Source organism: Mirounga leonina, unplaced genomic scaffold (assembly GCF_011800145.1).
Source record: "Mirounga leonina isolate KUSES-001 unplaced genomic scaffold, KU_Mleo_1.0 Mir_173, whole genome shotgun sequence".
NCBI classification, from domain to species: Eukaryota; Metazoa; Chordata; class Mammalia; order Carnivora; family Phocidae; genus Mirounga; species Mirounga leonina.
Genome location: NW_023270447.1, coordinates 76,656,496 through 76,675,987, shown reverse-complemented (window position 1 = coordinate 76,675,987; position 19,492 = coordinate 76,656,496). Strand labels below are relative to the sequence as shown.

General features: G+C 44.8%; 1 protein-coding gene across 2 annotated transcripts; it reads right to left on the bottom strand.

The window, feature by feature from the left end:
• Positions 1-5,303: 5,303 nt before the first annotated feature.
• Positions 5,304-18,616, bottom strand: FUCA1 (alpha-L-fucosidase 1). 2 transcript variants are annotated; one of them, XM_035019508.1, is made up of 8 exons: positions 17,381-18,043; positions 16,198-16,332; positions 14,189-14,326; positions 11,307-11,412; positions 9,612-9,812; positions 7,731-7,921; positions 6,289-6,388; positions 5,304-6,078 (listed from the first exon to the last, which is right to left on the bottom strand). In XM_035019508.1, exons 1-8 carry the CDS (start codon positions 17,638-17,640, stop codon positions 5,938-5,940), a joined length of 1,272 nt encoding a protein of 423 aa, XP_034875399.1. In that variant the 5' UTR covers positions 17,641-18,043; the 3' UTR covers positions 5,304-5,937. The 2 variants fall into 2 exon arrangements, with proteins under 2 accessions (XP_034875399.1, XP_034875398.1); XM_035019507.1 differs by lacking the exon at positions 17,381-18,043 and adding an exon at positions 18,183-18,616 and having other exon boundaries at positions 5,320-6,078.
• Between the last annotated feature and the right edge of the window lie 876 nt (positions 18,617-19,492).

The following is a 19,492-nucleotide window of genomic DNA, read 5'->3' as shown; positions in this document are numbered from 1 at the left end:
CGCCGAAGGCCAGGTGGGCGTGCCTCCGCCTTTGGGGCGGGGCTCCGCCTTTGGGGCGGGGCTCCGCCTTTGGGGCGGGGCTCCTGGAGCGACGTGATGATGCCCTACGCGGGCTCTTTCCAGCTTCTAGGGTTTTATGCCTTCTGGCCAGTTCTTCCTTACCCGTTGTGTTTTTTTCTGAGTGCTTTCTTTCTTTCTTTCTTTTTTTTTTTTTAAAGATTTTATTTATTTATTTGAGAGAGAGAATGAGATAGAGAGAGCATGAGAGGGGGGAGGGTCCGAGGGAGAAGCAGACTCCCTGCTGAGCAGTGAGCCCGATGCGGGACTCGATCCCGGGACTCCGGGGTCATGACCTGAGCCGAAGGCAGTCGCTTAACCAACTGAGCCACCCAGGCGCCCTTCTGAGTGCTTTCTACTTGCCATGGAAAAGTGAGGCTAGGACTATGAAAATGAACAAAAAATAATCAAGGGGTTTAGAGTTTGGGAGCTCTTGGAAGACATTAATAATCACACAAATAGTTGTATAATTACTATCTTTCCCAATAAAAAGACGAAGCATTACTATTTGCCATGCGCTGTTCTGAGTTCTTCGCCCGTGTTAACTCTTCCATCACGATCTCCAGGATTCAAATGTAGGCAGTCGACGGGAGGGAAAGAGCGCGCGCGCGCGCTGGTGAGCGAGAGCATCCTTTGATTTCATACCTTTAAAATGGGTAAGATTTATCCAGGTGAAGAGGACACAAGAAAAGCTTTCCAGAGAGCATAACATATGCGAAGACCCTGAGGCAAAGAAATTGAATGCTTAGAGCAGTGTTTTTCAAAATGCATGTTATACCCCATTAATTGGTCATAACAGTAATCTAGTGGGTGCCAACTTTTTTTTTTTTTAGATTTTATTTATTTATTTAATAGAGAGAGAGACAGCGTGAGGGGGAACACAAGTAGGGGGAGTGGGAGAGGGAGAAGCAGGCCTCTCGCTGAGCAGGGAGCCCGATGCGGGGCTCGATCCCAGGACCCCAGGATCATGACCTGAGCCAAAGGCAGACGCTTAACAACTGAGCCACCCAGGCGCCCCTAGTGGGTGCCAACTTAAAAAAAAAAAGCATTGGAGTGTATTGCATAAGTAATAAAGCTATTGCTTTGCAAATCTTATTTTTATATATGTCAACCAGGTTGCAATGTAAAATAAATTTCTTACTGTAGGCTGCAATTAGAAATGTTTGGGAAAAATTTGTTTTAGAAAGATGGAAAGAAAGCCAGAATGACTGCGGAGCTGCGAGGGAGTATGGACAGACTTCCTATTAAGATGGGAGAGCTTGACAGGGACCATACCACCCACTTTGAAGAACACATAGCAATGCATTTGATGGGTTTTAAGCAAAAAGAGATGATCAAATTTGCATTTTGTGAATAGTCACTGTGGCTACTGGGTGGGTGGATATCCAAATGGTAGGTGTACTGACTGGCATTCTCAGGGGAGGCAGAGAGGGCACTGTCTGTCCCTGCCTTCAGGGGCCTCATATTTTAGCTAGGGAGAGAACAAGACCTGGTAAGTGTTCTGTTATGCTTCGGCAGCATCACAAATTTTCTCCACCATAATAGAGCAGTACTCACAGAATTCTCAAACCTGCAGCTAGAGGACTGAACATGACCCAAAACTATTAGCATGACATTTATTTAAAAATATTTTTGTTTTGGGCGCCTGGGTGGCTCACTTGGTTAAGCGACTGCCTTCGGCTCAGGTCATGATCCTGGAGTCCCGGTAACGAGTCCCGCATCGGGCTCCCTGCTCAGCGGGGAGTCTGTTTCTCCCTCTGACCCTCCCCGCTCTCGTGCTCTCTCTTTCTCATTCTCTCTCTCAAATAAATAAATAAAATCTTTAAAAAATATATTTTTGTATGATTTTCATGACTATTATGACATATTTATTTTTGACTTTCAAGAATTGTGCACTGAAAACTACAAACAATTCCTGAAATTAAAGAAGACAGGAATTAGCGGCACCTGGGAGGCTCAGTCGGTTAAGTGTCTGCCTTTGGCTCAGGTCATGATCTTGGGGTCCTGGGATGGAGCCCCACATTGGGCTCCCTGCCTAGCAGGGAGTCTGCTTCTCTCTCTCTCCCTGTGTTCCTCCCCCTGCTCGTGCACTCACATGCGCTCTCTGTCAAATAAATAAATAAAATCTTTTTTATTTTTTTAAAAAAGATTTATTTGTCAGAGAGAGCACAAGCAGGAGGAGCGGCAGGCAGAGCAGGCAGAGGGAGAAGCAGGCTCCCCAATGAGCAAGGAGCCCAATGTGGGACTCAATGAGCAAGGAGCCCAATGTGGGACCCTGGGATTGTGACCCAAGCTGTAGCAGATGCTTAACTGACACCCAGGCCTCCCTAAAAAAGACTTTTAAGTAATCTCTACACCCAATGTGGGGCTGGAACTTATGACCCTGAGATCAAGAGTTGCATGCTCCTCTGAACCAGCCAGGTGCCCCTCTACTCCCAGTTTGAGTGTATTTATCACAAAAAGGTGTTGAATTTTGTCAAATGCTTTTTTGCCTCAATTGAGACGATCGTGTTTCTTTTCCCTTTGTTTTGTTAATGTGGTTTATTACAATGATTGATTTCTGTATCTTGAACCATCCTTGCATCCCACGAATAAATCCCACTTGGTGATGGTGTGTAATACTTCGAATTTGCTGATTTTGGTTTGCTAGTGTTTTGTTGAAGAGTTTTGCATCAGTGATCATAAATCTTCTAGTAGTGTGTCTGGATTTGGCATCACGTTAATGCTGGCCTCATAGAGTAAGTTAGGAAGTTTTCTCTCCTCTTTACTCTTCTGGAAAAGTTAGTCCTTCTTTAAATGTTTGGTAGAATTCACCAAAGAAGCTATTGGTTCCAGGGCTTTTCTTTGTCAGGAGATCTTAAAATTACTGATTCAATCTCCTTACTAGTTATACATCTATTCAGGTTTTCTATTTCTTTGTGATTTAGTCTTGGTCGGTTTCATGTTTTTAGGAAATTTCCCACTTCATCTAGTTATCCAATTTGTTGGAATACAATTGCTCTTTAGTTCTCTTATAATCCTTTTATTTCTGTAGAATTAGTAGTAATGTCCCAATTTTCATTTTAATAATTTGAATCTTTTCTTTTTCCTTAGTCCGTTCTAGCTACAGGTTTGTCATTTTGCTGATCTTTTCGAAAAACCAACTGTTTCATTTATCTTCTGTTGTTTTTCTCTATTTTGTTTATCTCTGCTCTAACATATGGTCTTTTCTTCTGTCTTTCTTCTTTCCTGGGACTCAAGTGCAGTATTCTTTCTTCTGCCTACTCAAATCTGCCTTTGAATCCCTCTGGTGAATTTCTCATTTCAGTTGTACTTTTCAGCTCCAGAACTGTGTATGTGTGTGGTTTCTTCTTAGGTTATCTAGCCATCTATTGACATATCCATTTCATTCATGTATCATTTTCTTAACTTCCCCCACAGCTTCCTTTAGTTTTTTGAGCATCTTTAAGGCAGCTGTTTTAAGGTCCGTCTAGTTTATCTGCCACCAGGTCTTTTTCAGGGCTTATTTCAGTTTCTGTTGATTTACTTTTTTCTTTTGAATGGGTCATGCTTTCCTGTATTTCTGCATGCCTTGTGATTTTTTTTTGTTGAAATCTAGACATTGGAATCTAATAATGGGGTAACTCTGCGAATCAGATTCCCCCTCCTCCCCGCCCCCCACTTCCCAGGGCTTGCTGGGCTTGTTATGATTTTTGCATTTTGATTGTTGTAGGCGGTCTCTGTGTTGCAGATGAGCCAGAGGTATAAACTTAGGCCTTCCCCTGGGCATGAGTGGTCACTTTCTAATTTTCCTCATACACGCAGTTGTTTTGTTTTTAAGATTTTAGGGACGCCTGGGTGGCTCAGTCGTTAAGCGTCTGCCTTCAGCTCAGGTCATGATCCCAGGGTTCTGGGATCGAGTCCCGCATCGGGCTCCCTGCTCCACGGGGAGCCTGCTTCTCCCTCTGCCGTTCCCTCTGCTTGTGCTCTCTCTCTCTCTCTCTCGGACAAATAAATAAAATCTTAAAAAAAAAAAGATTTTATTTATTTATTTGCCAGAGAGAGAGAGAGGGAGAGTACAAGCTGGGGGAGTGGCAGGCAGAGGGAGAAGCAGGCTCCCTGCTAAGCAAGGAGCCCGATGCGGGACTCGATCCCACGACCCTGAGATCATGACCTGAGCCGAAGGCAGACACTTAACCATCTGAGCCACCCAGGCGCCCCATGCAGTTGTTTTTGAATGTCCTAGTTTTTAATGTCTGCTCCCAAAAGGGGGAATATTTGGATGGGGGGGGGCATCAGCCCTTTAAATCCACTGGAAGTCACTTCAGCCAGAGGAGGAACTTGCAGCAGTGGGGGGGGAGGGGTACAACAAAGTCGGCCCACCTCTTTGTCTATAGCTCTGTGATCAGAAGCAGCAATTAGAGATCAGGGCTCAAATCCCAGATATCTGGAGGACAGGGTCCTTTTTGCCCACGTTGGCTCCCACAAGCTGTGTGCAAGTTGCTCCAGAACATGTTCATGTCTGCCTGCTACATGCCTGGGGCTGGGGGATAGGTAGGTGAATTGACCAAAACCATAATTTATCATCCGAATCTTCCTCTGGAAGCTGGAGCCTTCGTAGACTCCGGACTTCTATAGGAGTTCCACCAAATCCTGCCAGTGTACTTGTCGTCTAGGTCGGAAGACAGATTCCTGGTGCCTCCTCTCTGCCATCTTCCCTGGATCCTCTTTAAAGACTTCATTCCATCTCACAAAGTTCAGTACATAGTGGTCTCATTATTATTCTAAGTATTTTCTAATTCCTTGTATGGTGCCTTCTTTGATCAGTGAGTTATTTTGAAGTGTGTTTTAAAATTTCCATATAGTTTTTTTTCCTCCCAAGTTTTTATTCTTTATGGTCCTTTAATTATGTTGCAGACATACAAGTCTGTATGATAATGCTCCTTTGGTATTTACATTTGTAAATATTCCATGTGCTTGAGAAAAACAAATATTCCTCAAATGTTGGGTAAAAATGTATAAACATATCTATTAAATAAAAAGGAAATAGAAAATCTGATTAGATCTATAATAATTAAAGGGGCTGAACTGATAGCCAACTCAAAAGAATGGTACTAGAAGTGAGAAGCAGAAAAACCAAAGGAATTTTGTTCTTTGTTCTGCATTAAGGAGACTTGGCAAGTCCTTTTTTTTTTTTTTTTTTAAACAGAAACAAATCTTTTCATAAATAGTCCATAAGAAACTGGGAGAAGAAAACTACAACATGCTTTTTGGTAGAAACGATCTGACATAAAAATTTATTTATTTGATATTTTAAAAAGCAGGGCAGAATCACATTCCTTTTCTTCATAAGATCACTGTAAACAGACTGACTTTCTGAGCCCCTAGTTTGCTTTGGAAACTTCCAAAGGGCTGATCACTAGCAGCCCTAGCAAGCCTTTTCCTTCCCTTCCAGGTTCTCTTCCTCTCCGAGTGGTGCTGGTGACAACTGATGCTAAAAACACAGCGTATGGTTGAACTTGCCAAATCCTTTTCACCTCCTTCCATAGGCAGTAGGGTGACTTGGCTCATTCCTTATCTGAAGTCATTGATTAAGGAGACAGGTTTCAAACATAGAAAATGGAGGGAAGTTTCCGGGATAGATAATTTCCCAGGTTAGGAATAGAAGGATGAATTCAGAGCTTAACTGGTTATGCCTCCTGCTGATCAGGGAGAGGTATGCTAGCAATGGATTTCAGATCTCTGATCCATTGAGACATCAGTATAATGCACTCAGTTCCTTTGATTAAAATGTGTTGGAAAAGCCATCGCTGAGTAGAGAAGTAGTTTATTACAATGACGGTGCTATAAGAGGAAAACCAAAGCAGCAAATAGGAGGCAGTTCTGCCTGAACTCCAATGATCAATGCACTCCTGTCAGCTTGATAGTCCAACCAAACTCAACTGGCAGAGTAAAGAGTGGTAACTGGGGCAGATAAATGAGCAGACCTTCTTCTGGACCTGTGGACCACTTCAGATCTTTCTGGATCCCCAGCATTGTTATCTGCAGAAAGCAAAAGGGGATGTCACACTGAGTACAGAATATGGCTTGAACATGATGGAAGACAGCCACACTGGGCCAGGGCAGGGCAGATAGTCTGGGGGGGGGGGTGTCAATATAGGGGAGACCTGGGGCAGGAAGGAAGAAGTAGAAAAGACCTCCAATTCCTTTAGGAAAGGTACCTCTCGGATCGGACTGACAGAGGCTCCTCACCTGTGTAGTAGAGGTAGTTACAGGGGATACAAGGTTTAAGACTCCATTTTCTGGCCAGTGCAGGAAAATGGCATAAAGAGCTGTTCCTTTTGAGGTATACCTGGGAAGAAAAGAAAGGTCAGTGTCAGAAATACCTGGCTTGGGACCCTGACACATAGCCTCATATATCCCCCTTACAATTATCTACCGATCCCAACACCTTGGGTCTGCCAGTGCTATGAACTCAATACCTATTAAGGTCTGTGGGACCTTAATAGACATTAAGAAAAGGGGTGCCTGGGTGGCTCAGTCGTTAAGCGTCTGCCTTCAGCTCAGGTCATGATCCCGGGGTCCTGGGATCGAGCCCCGCATCGGGCTCCCCGCTCGGCGGGAAGCCTGCTTCTCCCTCTCTCACTCCCCCTGCTTGTGTTCCCTCTCTAGCTGTCTCTCTCTCTCTCTCTCTCTGTCAAATAAATAAAATAAAATCTTAAAAAAAAAAAAAAAGAAAGCAGCCCTGTAAGACTCTTTCTGGGGATCGCTTCCATTTTCTCTCTCTATTGGGTTATAAGTTTTCTTTGAACATTTTTAACGCTCGCACTAGTTATTTCACACTGAAGCCATTTGCCTTTTTATTCAAATCTTTTTGCAACTCTAGATCAATGGGAAAACAACAGAGGACCCAATAAGATGTGCAGTGAAGATGGATTTGTTCTGAGAGTTCACCATGCTTAGAGAAGAGGGTGAAAATCACTAAATAGGAATCCACCCCAAACAGAAGGATGAACGGGTTTCCCCTGATGCAAAGAGCTACGTGGGATGGTACCACACGCGCAGATGCCTTTCACCGAACACTTTGCATGCACCTGGTGCTCTTTTGGGGCGCTTTACATAAATTAACACACTTCACCTCCGTAACAACCACAGGAAGCTAAGTATCATCACCCCATTTCACACTTGAAAAACACAGGCCCAAGGTCAAATAACTAGATCCATAAATCCAAGTTTGAATCACGACTTCTCCATGAGTTAGCTTTGTGATTCTAGGCAAGGTATAGAGCTGCCCTGGGTCCCCCTTCTCACCTGTAACATGGGGATACAGTATCCACTTGGTGGGATTGTTGAGGGGATTCAGTGAGTGGAAAGAATTTGGATTGGAGCCTTAAACACTGGAGGTGCTGTGCAAGCATTGGCTATTACTATTTTTAGGAGGCAGGGTAACAGGTCAAGTATATTCACAGACACTCTGTAGCTCCTCCTTTCACCAAGCCAACCATACCTCTCACTAGTCAAAGATATCTTGGTGGCTTAATACATAAATTGGGGTACAAATTTAACAGGAGAAGCACAGCTTTGGGGTTTCCTCAAGATGGCTTCTACCCTGGCTTGTAACACTGTGGACCCGAGGAGACGCCAGCTGGGGAGGGGCTTGTCCTGTTCCCGCACGCAGCAGAGGACAAGCTCACCACACGGACGTCGTGTTCCTTTCCAGTTGTATCCTCCATGGTTTAGAGGCATAGATAGCCTCCCCATTGATGTTCAGCCACTTCCCAACAGCAAGAAGTCTTTCTTGGAAGATGGGAACAATCAGTCCATCTTTAGTTGGTCCAATATTGAGAAGGTAGTTGCCTCCCAAGCTCACGGTCTGAACCAGTTCCTGGAGAGAAAAGAAACAATGAAATCCTAGTGACGACTGCCAAGCCCAGCATAACGCCTACAGCACACAGGTATTAAGAGAAGAAAAAGAATCTAGGGCACATTCTCTCCTTTGGTGAATATCCTTTACCCTTTTGAAAAGGCTATTTTTTGTCATCATAAAAGCAGGACGGGCTTATATGAGAAAACTGAAAAATCCTGCTACAAAGTGGAGAAATACATTAATTTGAATTCCACGGAGTAATCACGGGCCTGTGCTTCCCCGGGGGTGGCGTGCAGTGGAATGGGCCGTGCGTCGGCAGCACAGAGTGTGATCGGGGAAGCTGAGAACAAAGCACCTGGCTGTGATCACATGGAGCCGTGAGGAGAGAGTATGGGGATCAGAGGACAGAGGTTCTTTTTTTTTTTTTTTTTTTTAAAGATTTTATTTATTTATTTGAGAGAGAGAGAATGAGAGAGAGCACATGAGAGTGGGGAGGGTCAGAGGGAGAAGCAGACTCCCCGCCGAGCAGGGAGCCCGACGCGGGACTTGATCCAGGGACTCCAGGATCATGACCTGAGCCGAAGGCAGTCGCTTAACCAACTGAGCCACCCAGGCGCCCCGAGGACAGAGGTTCTGAGTGAGTGCCAGGGAGACTTGGGGGACATGGAAGAGATATGCAGAATTTGGGACACTCTGTATGAAATGGGTGACATAAATGTGTATGCTGTCCCTTTGGAAAAACATGCTGTAAAGGGATATATTCTTCAAGGCTTCTGGAGTGGTGTGGTGTGCATGGTGTGTGCATGTGCGTGCGTGTTTACTGTGATCTCAAACGGGTACGCTTCAAGTGGACCCAGAAAAATTACATTCAGAAAACTGAAAAAAGACTGTGTTACAGGACCCCCAAAGACAGCACACCATCAACTTTTGATACTCCCTCTGGTCTTTTCCCTGTGCAGTGGAAATATATTTTATATAGTTGTGATAATCTGTAACTTAGTTTTTCATTCAAACCCTAGGCATTGACCTATATTACATTCATAAAAATTTCAATGGTTAAGGAAAATCCCCAAATCTACTTAAATATCCCTTTATGGCTGTAAGAAATTAAAACAACCCACATATCCAACTGCAAATAATTCTGGGAAGAACATCTCTATATGTAAGACTTTATTCTGTAATTACAATTATTTCCTTAGGACAGTTTTTTTTTTTTAAAGATTTTATTTATTTATTCATGAGAGAGAGAGAGAGAGAGGCAGAGAGAGAAGCAGGCTCCCTGCTCAGCAGGGAGCCCGATGCGGGGCTCGATCCCAGCACCCTGGGATCATGACCTGAGCCGAAGGCAGACGCTTAACCATCTGAGCCACCCAGGCACCCCCCCCCCTTTTTTTTTTAAGATTTATTTATTTATTTGAGGGGGGTGGAGGGGCAGAGGGAGAGGGAGAGAGAATACCAAGCAGACTCCACGCTGAGCGCGGAGCCTGATGTGGAGCTCAATCTCACAACTCCAAGGTCATGATCTGAGCTGAAACCAGAAGTTGGACGCTTAACCAACCCAGATGCCCCAGGACAGGTTTCTATGGGTATGTTCAATGACCCCAGGGGGTTCTATCGACCTGCACTTCCATCCAGAGTGCTCCCATCACTCCTAGTTAGAAGGCTAATTTGAGACAGTAGTTAACAAATAACTCACAGGTGCTCTTACCGAAATGATTTCACAGTCACTTGCAATGTCCCCCATCACCATGTTACGACGAAAGCCCCAGGAGATCTTGTCTATGGAGGTACACATTTCCCACTTGTGATCTGGCAAGATCTCTGGCTTGAATTTATCTTGACAGTTGTAGTATCCTCCATGGTGACAGGAAGTATTCTGACCCCACCGGTCATTTACCACTACCTGATCCTAAAAGAAGAGAGTACTGGGTCATCTGGGGTGAAACCACTTCGTTTCCTTACATAATGCAGTTTGGTAAATTGTGTATTTGGATATAATGAAGAGACCTGGTCTAGAACGGTTCTCAACTGGGGGCTATTTTGCTTAAGAGACTTTTGGCAAAGTCTAGAGACATTTTTGGTTGCCACCGTTGGGGTGGTGCTACTGCCATCTAGTGGGTGGAGGCCAGGCATGCTGTTAAACGTCAGAGGACAAACAAGACAGTCCCCTCACAACAAATTATCCAGCCCCAAATGTCAATAGTGTTGAGGCTGAGAAACCCTAGTCAAGCCACATGTAATGTCAGAGCTGGGAGAGCCTGTTTTAAAGATCATCTGGTAAACCACTTCTTCCATTAAAGGAGAAATGGGGAGAAGAAGACGTGCCCGAGGTCACACCCCCGGGCAGAGTTTCAGGAGGCTGGGACTGTGAATCAGGTATGTGAACTCAGCCCAGGATGCTTTCCACTACGTGGCCCTGACTTTCTTTTCCTAGGTAAAGAAAAGTCAGCAAATATTTTCTTTCCTTCAAATCTTTGCTGAACTATGAGAAATCATTATGCAGAATATCTTTTTTTTTTAAAGATTTTTAAAAAATTTATTTGAAAGAGAGCATAGGCAGGGGGAGCAGCAGGCAGAGGGAGAAGCAGGCTTCCCGCTGAGCAAGGAGCGCGATGCGGGACTCGATCCCAGGACCCTGGGATCATGACCTGAGCCGAAGGCAGACACTTAACCGACTGAGCCACCCAGGCGCCCCTCAGAATATCTTAATGTTAATGATTAACACTACTATGATTCTTGTACTGGGGTATCCAAGGTGAATAAAACAGTTCTTGCCCTTAGAGATCCAGCACAGACTGGCTGAGTAGACAGGTATGTGGACAATATGACATCACATCAGAGTTATTTATCTAACTTAAATGGGGAACACTGATCCGGGTAGGTAGGATCCAGGTGTGATCTCACCTAATCTATGGTGGATGTAAGAGAAATGAAATTCCTTCTTGAGAGTTAAACTGCATAACCAGCGTAGATTGGATGAGGTCATAAATATTTGCATCTTATTCTTATCATTTCATTGTAGATGTTTTGTATATTAATTTTTTGGATGTTTTTCTCATTTATAATGTTTGCGTGCTTAATAGTTTATTTTACTTTCTCTAAGTCTCTGGGACTTTTACGTACTGCTTCTATTCTACTACTTAAATTTAACAAGCTGTATACCTCTGTTGTCGAAATCAAGAATTAAAGGAGAAAAAGAAAGCTTATACTCTAAGGAAGGTGGGGAAAAGAATTAAAGGAGAAACCTTTAACATCCACGAAGTCCCCTGGTCCCTACCACCTCCGTGTCACTACTGGTATTTATTATTGTTGCTGTTGTCACTGTTATTACTCCAGATCTTGGCTCCTTATTCTTTCTTTTCACATAACAGATAAATAAGAAAGAAGTCATGTAATCACATGCCTTGACTGGGCTATCATTGTAGAGCCAAGAAAGAAACACCGTAGAGTTCCAGTAAGTATCAGGACATTCCCACTCTCCATCAGACCAAAGCAAGTCAGGTTCATACCTGAAAGACACGTGATTAGGACAAAGTTTGTTATCTGAATCTATTCACAATAAAGTCTTATGGATCTGTTTTGTAACAGATATTTTAAGATTTTCTCCCATTTTGAAAGTACCATATAATTACCATGGTGCAGACAATGTAGAAAACTAAAGAGACAAAACAACACCATAACTCTGTTAAGGTCGCTCACATAACCACTGTTTAATATACAGTATTTTGGAACATTTCCTCCTAATCTTTTTTCGATGTCTTCTGAAAAAAATAGGGTTGTAATCAGTATATAAACAATTTGGTTTCCTTGCACCAGCTAATTCCAATGAAAAGAGTGGTGCTCCAGAACTATAGAATTAAGCTTCCTTTTAAGATGTATTAACAAGTTAGGAAACAATAGATGTTGGCGAGGATGTGGAGAAAGGGGAACCCTCTTGCACTGTTGGTGGGAACGCAAACTGGGGCAGCCACTCTGGAGAACAGTATGGAGGTTCCTCAAAAAGTTAAAAATAGAATTACTCTATGACCCAGCAATTGCACTACTAGGTATTTATCCAAAGGATACAAAAATAATGATTTGAAGGGGTATGTGCACACCAATGTTTATTAGCAGCAATGTCCACAATTGCCAAAATACGGAAAATAAAGAAGATGTGGCATACACTCACATGCACACGTGCAGGCACACAGAGAGGAATATTACTGAGCCATCGAATACAATGAAATCCTGCCATTTGCAAAGATGTGGATGGAACTAGAATGTATTACGCTAAATGAAGTCAGTCAGTCAGAGAAAGACAAATACCATATGATTTCACTCATAGGTGGAATTTAAGAAACAAAACACATGAACATAGGGGAAGGGAAGCCAAAATAAAATAGTTAAAGACAGAGAGAGAGGCAAACCATAAGAGATTCTTAACTCTAGGAAACAAACGGAGGGTTGCTGGAGGGGAGGTGGGTGGGGTGATGGGGTAACCGGGTGATGGGCATTCAGGAGGGCACGTGTTATGATGAGCTCTGGATGTTACATGCAGCTAATGAATCACTAAACTCTACCCTGAACCTAATAATACATTACTTATTAACTACAATTTAAATTTAAAAAATTATCTGTATTTTTAATTGAAAAAAATGTTTTAAGAGCTTGAACTATTTCAGGAAATGCATTGTTTTGGACAACTACCCAAAGCTTCAACTATAAGGGATCTCTACAGTCCACCTAAGCAACAGCTGCACCTTTCACATATTCCATTCTTTTTTTTTTTTAAAGATTTTATTTATTTATTTGAGACAGAGAGAATGAGAGAGAGAGAGCACATGAGAGGGGGGAGGGTCAGAGGGAGAAGCAGGCTCCCTGCCGAGCAGGGAGCCCGATGCGGGACTCGATCCAGGGACTCCAGGATCATGACCTGAGCCGAAGGCAGTCGCTTAACCAACTGAGCCACCAGGCGCCCCTCACATATTCCATTCTGACCTCTATGTGGCATGAGTGTGTGTGTGTGCACGCACACATACCTATAAGGTAAGCATGATTATTCCCATTTAGAGAGCAAGAACTGGATGCTCAGCAGGGCAATTTTTTTTTTTTTTTAGGGCAATTTGTTTTAGGTGACAAAACTTACAAGCAATAGGAGCTCGAACTCAAATGCATATCTGTCGATGCCTGATCCTATGCTGTCCTCTGTAATCAGGACAGCAAGTGGACTCCAGGGAAAAGCTTACCTGTCTAAGAGGCAAGTATAATGCAGATGGTCTGTGTTTTACTGTGGACAAGAAACTGTACTAGGCACTTTATACTCATTACCTCATTAGTTGTCACAACAACCCTGCGGTGTATATTATCCCCATTTCACAGATAAAGCAACTGAGATCTAGAAAGATTAAGGAGTTTATTCAAGGCCACACAGCCAGCAAGAGAAAGAAGTGGACTTCAGATCCAGTTCTGTCTAATTCCAAGCCTCTGCTGGTCTCTTACAACCTACTATTTCCCTAGGGAGGTCACCTGGATGCAAGGAATTTTGTTTTGGTTTGGTCTAAAATGAAAATCCAGGAAGAGATGGCTGCGCCTGCCTAGAGCTTTAAAGGTCCACCATCCTCTATGAGCCAGCCCCCAGGTGCAAGGGCAAATTAGAAATAAAGCATGGTGAAGACTAGTGATGAATCCCAATGTGAAAGTGATCATTTTAAGAAAAAAAAATGATAACACCACCCTTATTCTGTACCAGGCAAGGTGACAGATACTTTTCACATGTTATTCTGAGCCCTGTATCGAAGGCATTATTTCCCTACTTTACAGACTGAGACTCTGAGGCTCAGAAGGGTGGTTCTTTAAGGCTGGTGAGTAACAAGAGCCAGGATTCAAATGCAAATCTTGCCAGATGCCAAATCCTTTGTTGGGTCCTTGGGGCCCTGTTGCCCCTCTCCAAGGTCCTGACAAAGAAACCAGCATGCAAGGAGGGACTGAAGTTTTGACTTAAAAACTTAAAACCCCCACCCTCGGTTTGTTTGTTTCAATCTACAAAAGCAATATGACCATATTAGGGGAGTTTTGAACAGTAGGAGGAAAAAATATATTCTGTCTTAATGCAAACCACTATTTTCATTTTGATGTCTTACAGATTTTTGTCCACATTCCTTCCTTTCCCCCTCCCCCAAACTTAACAGTATCCTATAGGAAGCTCTGATTTCACTGATAAAAGTCATAAGGACAAAAACATGTGTGTGTGTGTGTGTGTGTGTATATATATATATATATATATTTTTTTTTTTTTTTTTTTTTTACCTGTTAACAAGGTCATATAGCTCTGGCATTGTTTTTGCACGGACAAAATACTGTGTTTTGAAGCCATTTTTCTTATCAAGTAGGTAGAGTGGGTGGAACCATTCTAAAAGTGAGTGATAGAGTCCGTAACGTATGTTCCTTAAACAGAAAAACAGAACAGCAAATGTCCATTAAACAAAGAAAAAATAATGTAGTTTAAGAAAAACCAGTGGCAGCATTTTTACATCTCAGTGAAACTCACCAGTAAGGGTGTGCAGGGGCAAGTGGGATCGCAACCATTTCCTTAAATTATCTCTTATCATTAACTTAAACAAAAGGACTGGGTTTTTGATCACACACAGGATTACTTTCTATACATAAATACCTTAACATCAAATGTCACTTTTTAAAAAGATTTTATTTATTTATTTGGAGAGACAGGGAGAGAGCACAAGCAGTGGGGGGAGGGCAGAAGGGGAAGCAGACTCTCCACCGAGCAGGGAGCCCGATGCGGGACTCAATCCCAGGACCCGGAGATCATGACCTGAGCCGAAGGCAGATGCTTAACCGACTGAGCCACCCAAGAGCCCCTCAAATGTCATTTAAACCATCTTTTATCTATGTCCATTATCTCAGTAATAATACACAGTCCTTTTTAAAAACTGTTTTCTCTGTCAGTCGTAAGAATACATATTGTAGAGATACTGGAAAATAGAAAAAAGTATAAAGAATAAAACATCCCAAATCTCATCACTCGGAAATAATCATTAGTAACATTTTCTACATAGTTGAAATTAATGAACATGGGTTTATTGTTTCATTTAAGATTTACTAACAGTTCTTAACATTAAAATGTTAAGAATTCTCAACCAAAATGAAAAAGAGTCAAAGTGACCTATTTTTGTACACAATAAAACTTGTTTGGAGTTATGAATGGTGAGTGTCACAGACACGCCACCCTGCAGTGAGAAGTAAGGATAACATTGCAACAGCACAGATAAGACAGAAAGAATTAGAGTTAGATATTTCATCATAAGACTCGGGGACTAAATAGATACAAAGAAGGTAAAAATCAAGGATCATAAAGTCCAGTCTAATCAACATCTGACTTTTATAGCAGGACTGTTTTTGCTTTGCAGGACTTTGTGCACAGCACTGGGAAACTGAATATTGACCAGGTGACCAGAGTCAGCAGATGCTTTCTTTATGGGCCACATAGCATTTTAGTCTTTGCAAGCCTTGCGGTCTCTATTCCAACTCTGAAATTGTAACTTGAAAGCAGCCACAGACACAACACACAAATAAGTGGGTGTAACTGTGTTCCAATCAAACTTTATTTATACAAACAGGTAGCTGGCCTACTCCTTAAATAGGGCATCAAGTTTACCAAATCACAATAAAGCTGAGATGGGGTAAAGTACAAATACCACTTTTCCTCTCTATAGGTAATCATACCCAGAACTGTAAGGTCCCAAACCAGAATAACTGGGTTCAAATCCCACCTTTGCCACTTCCAAGCTATTTGATCTTGGGAAGTTACTTCTTATTAAGTGGCAAACATTAGGGAGCATCAATTAGAATCAACCAAGCTGCTCCTTACCTCACTTTCTGGCTCCCTTAACTGCCGCCTTTGTCAGTTCCCTCTTGACCTAGGATTCATCCAAACTTTCTCTGAATACCCGCAAAGCTGCATGTTGACAGCTGAGGGGGACACAAAGATGACAGAGCCAGTCCTTCATCAGACACTGGAAAAGACCTTGGGTTGGAAGGCCTTCCAGAAAGAATCCTTGACAGAATGCATATGAGGCACTGTGGTCTCCACTGGGTATCCCTCACCTAAACAGGGCCATGAACTTCTCTGATGATACCACCTTCGGTCACATGAAAAGTGCCGAGCATCAAACACTGCTAATGCAAAGGCCAGAAACCTTCAGGTTTACTCACTACATGCAAACTTAGAAAACACACGAGAGCACAGAGGAATGATAGATCAAAAGAGATGACAAGAGTAACCATCTGTAGATACTTACCTCTTCCGGAGGGCTTTTCCCAACTCACCCACCAAATCACGATGGGGACCCACATCCTTAGAGTTCCAGTTCCAAGATACAGGGCTTGGCCAGTTTGTGAAGCCTTCGTGGTGCTTTGTCGTTAGGACTACATACCTGTGGACAGCAGAACTACATGAGCAAAGGAAGCAGGTGGTGGGCCAGAAGCATGAGCTTACCCAGCATGCCTGAGGTTTTATAAAAGGTTGGGAGAACTCGACCACAGGAAATGTCCTTGCATGCGTGACTGTGTTGGTGATACCCAAGGAGTCGCTACAGTCACATCGCCCCGTGGGTACTGTTCCAGGAATGGAAGCAAACTTAAGGAAGCCAGAGTCCTTAGTCCCCAGCCAAGGAGGAGGCCCAGAGGGAAGGAAGGAGTAAGGGAAAAGAAGTGCACCTTAGCTCTCTCGTTCTGGAAATAGCAGAGGATAGAAAAGTAAAACAAAAGGTCATATGAACTGCCTCTCATTTACAGAGGTGACAAAAGACCAACAGAGCTGGAGAGAAAAGTGCAGTGTTGAAATAACACTCAACATTTCATTTGCTCATATGGCAGAAAACCCCATGATGCCTGCACATGATAATTTAATCACTGGCTGGTGTGGGGAGCTCCAAAGCTTTAAGGGCCTGTTAGTATTTCAGCCTTTGTGGGCTCCATTCCCCTCTGTGGCATATTCTTTTTCTTTTTTAACCCTTTTTAAAATGTAAAAATCGTTCTCATCTCATGGAATTTACAGAAACAGGCAGAGGACCTCTCTCTCTGGCCAGTTTGCAAACCCCTGGTATGGTGAAAGGAACCTTTGCCTTGGAGTCACGAGATTTGGACATAGGACATTAGTTCCCTTCCTCTATCTGGGCTTGTCACCTGGGCCACAAAATAAGGGGCCTGGACAAAGGTCTCCCAGATTTCAATTTTTTTTTTAATTTGTAAATTAGGGATCTCTAAGGCTCCTATTAGACAGTGACCACCACCTGTGTTTATTTGAGTCTTATATTCCCATTCATTTATCGGCAAACACCAAACATCAGCTGTAAATTTTCTTTAGTACAAGAAAACTTGTCCAAGGGAAACTAAAACCCGGGAGGTGACTGAGGAGATAAGGTAAGGGTGGAAGACCGCTCTAAGCCAGGAGCTGGAAAACCTCCCTGCCTCCGTTCTTACCCTCCTCCAACCCGCTTCCCTCCTGGCCGCCAAGCTAACTCTTCTAGAAGCTGGGGGCAACCATTCTCCGACTTCACATCTGACAACATACTGCCCTCGAGGATTAGTCCTTCCGGATTGGCCCCAGCCTTCAACAGCCTCTCCCTTCCCCACTTCAGCACGCCACGCCACACTTTCTTCTCTGAATCCTCCGCACGCAAGCTTAGACAGCTCTCAAAATAGTTCAAACAGCTCTTGGGCACTCTCTGTGTGCAAGGCATTGAGAAGAGCAGGTGAGTGAGAATCGGTCCCGTTGTCCAAATATACTGCGCACTTTCTTTCCCTCCCTTTTCCTCTGGGAGACGTTAGAGCTGAAAGGAACTAATACAACCCCTTTGTATCACCATGGAAGGAGGCTGCAGGGAGGTGACAAAACGCCAGACCAGTGGATGAAAATTCTGGAATCCTGATTGTCTTGATGACCTGGAAGGGACATTAGGTATCACACAGCTCGACCGTCTCGATATACAGGCGTAGACACCGAGGGCTTTCCAGCCCACCACCTCCCCGAAAACCTTTACTGTTTTCTAACCCTCAAGCAGACGCGCCTCCTTCGCGTGATCGATCAGTCGTGCCACATTCAGGTCTGCATCCTTCGGGAGGCAAATCACAGGACCCGCGGGCACCCGAAGTCAGACCGGCAGCTGAGCGACCCCGGGCGAGCCGGCTCGTCTCCCCCACTCCGCCCCCACTCGGTCCCCACCTGCCTAACGTCAGGCCGAGCCGGGAAGGGGGCTCCGCCGGTCCCCGCGGCGACACTCACTTGGCCCCGGCCGCCTGGAAAAGGTCGGTCCAGGCTTCCGGGTGGAAGAAGCGCGCCGTGAACTGCGGCCCGAAGTCGGCGTAGCTGAAGCCGGGCGGGTAGTTGTCGCTCATGAACTGCTCGTACTGCGGCAGCCCCTCGCCCTTCCAGTGCCACCAGAACCACTCGCTGCCCCAGGCCGGCACCGAGAACACGCCCCAGTGAACGAACACCCCGAACTTGGCCTTGTCGAACCAGTCCGGGAGCGGCCGGGCGTCCAGACTCCGCCAGTCCGGGGTGTAGCGGCGCGGACGCTGGGCCCCGCGCACGTACGCCGCTCGGAGCACCAGCAGCAGCAGCAGCAGCCGCCGCCCGGGGCCCACCGCCCTCGACTTCATGTCGGAGGTCCGCGTCGCTGCCTCCGAGCCTCCACCGCCGCCTCTTAACGCGCAGGTATAGGCCGCGCGGTTCCGCCCACTCTCACTAATGATTGGCTCGGAAGGGAAAGGGGGCGTGTCAACCCAGGCTGCTTGGCGACGGTCTTCCCCTCCGGCTCGGCCGTTCCTGCAGCGCCCCCTGGCGCTCAAAGGGAGAAAAACACAAAGCGTCGTTGACCGCGCTCCGCGGAGGGATGAACGAACACTGGGGAAGAGACCTCACAGCGGGGTTCAGTCGTGGGGGTGTGAAAGGCCCAGTGCGTGCCGAGAGCTGGGGGTAGTCCATTTTGCTATTGGGAGCCATAGGGGACATCTTGAACTGTAGTATAGAAGAGCAAGGAGGCAGGAATACCAGATGGAAAGGCATTGTGACAGTCCTGGCAGAAATAACGGGGAGGAGGGATGGGGGAAGGAGGTATTACCAGGGAGCGGAGGGAGAAAGGTGGGCACTGAATGAGGAAGAGCCTCTGTGATCATTTTGCCTGTCTAATATTTACTGAGCTTGCTTTGGGAATTCTGAGGCAATACAAAGAGCTTAATGTCTAATTGGGAAAATAAGACCCATGCACAGACTGCCACAAAAGAACGTATTTATAGTAGCAGGGTGAGAAAATCGAGAGCCCCAGGCCCAAGGAGTGCCCGTGTCAACCTTCTCTGCCAGGGAGGTCACCGGTTCCTCTACAATTTGTACACGCTCTGTGCTCAAACAGGAAGTGAGGTCATCAGGTGGGGAAGGTCTAATGACTCCACCTGGCACAGCCAGTCCTCACCTATCAGCGAGAGAACTGCAGCATGTCAGAGTCTCTGAAGGGACTTTGGCGATCCTCGACACTATCCCCTTCCCTACTCTTCCCATTTTGCGGAGGAGGAAACTGAGACCCACAGAGGGGATTG

Excerpts from the sequence above, each read along its gene's own strand:
- FUCA1 (XM_035019507.1), bottom strand. The coding sequence starts at position 18,559 with ATGAAGTCGAGGGCGGTGGGCCCCGGGCGGCGGCTGCTGCTGCTGCTG. Across the intron at positions 11,413-14,188 it reads CTATATGACCTTGTTAACAG|GTATGAACCTGACTTGCTTT; the intron begins GTAAAAAAAAAA and ends CGTGTCTTTCAG. Across the intron at positions 9,813-11,306 it reads ACAATGATAGCCCAGTCAAG|GATCAGGTAGTGGTAAATGA; the intron begins GCATGTGATTAC and ends CTCTTCTTTTAG.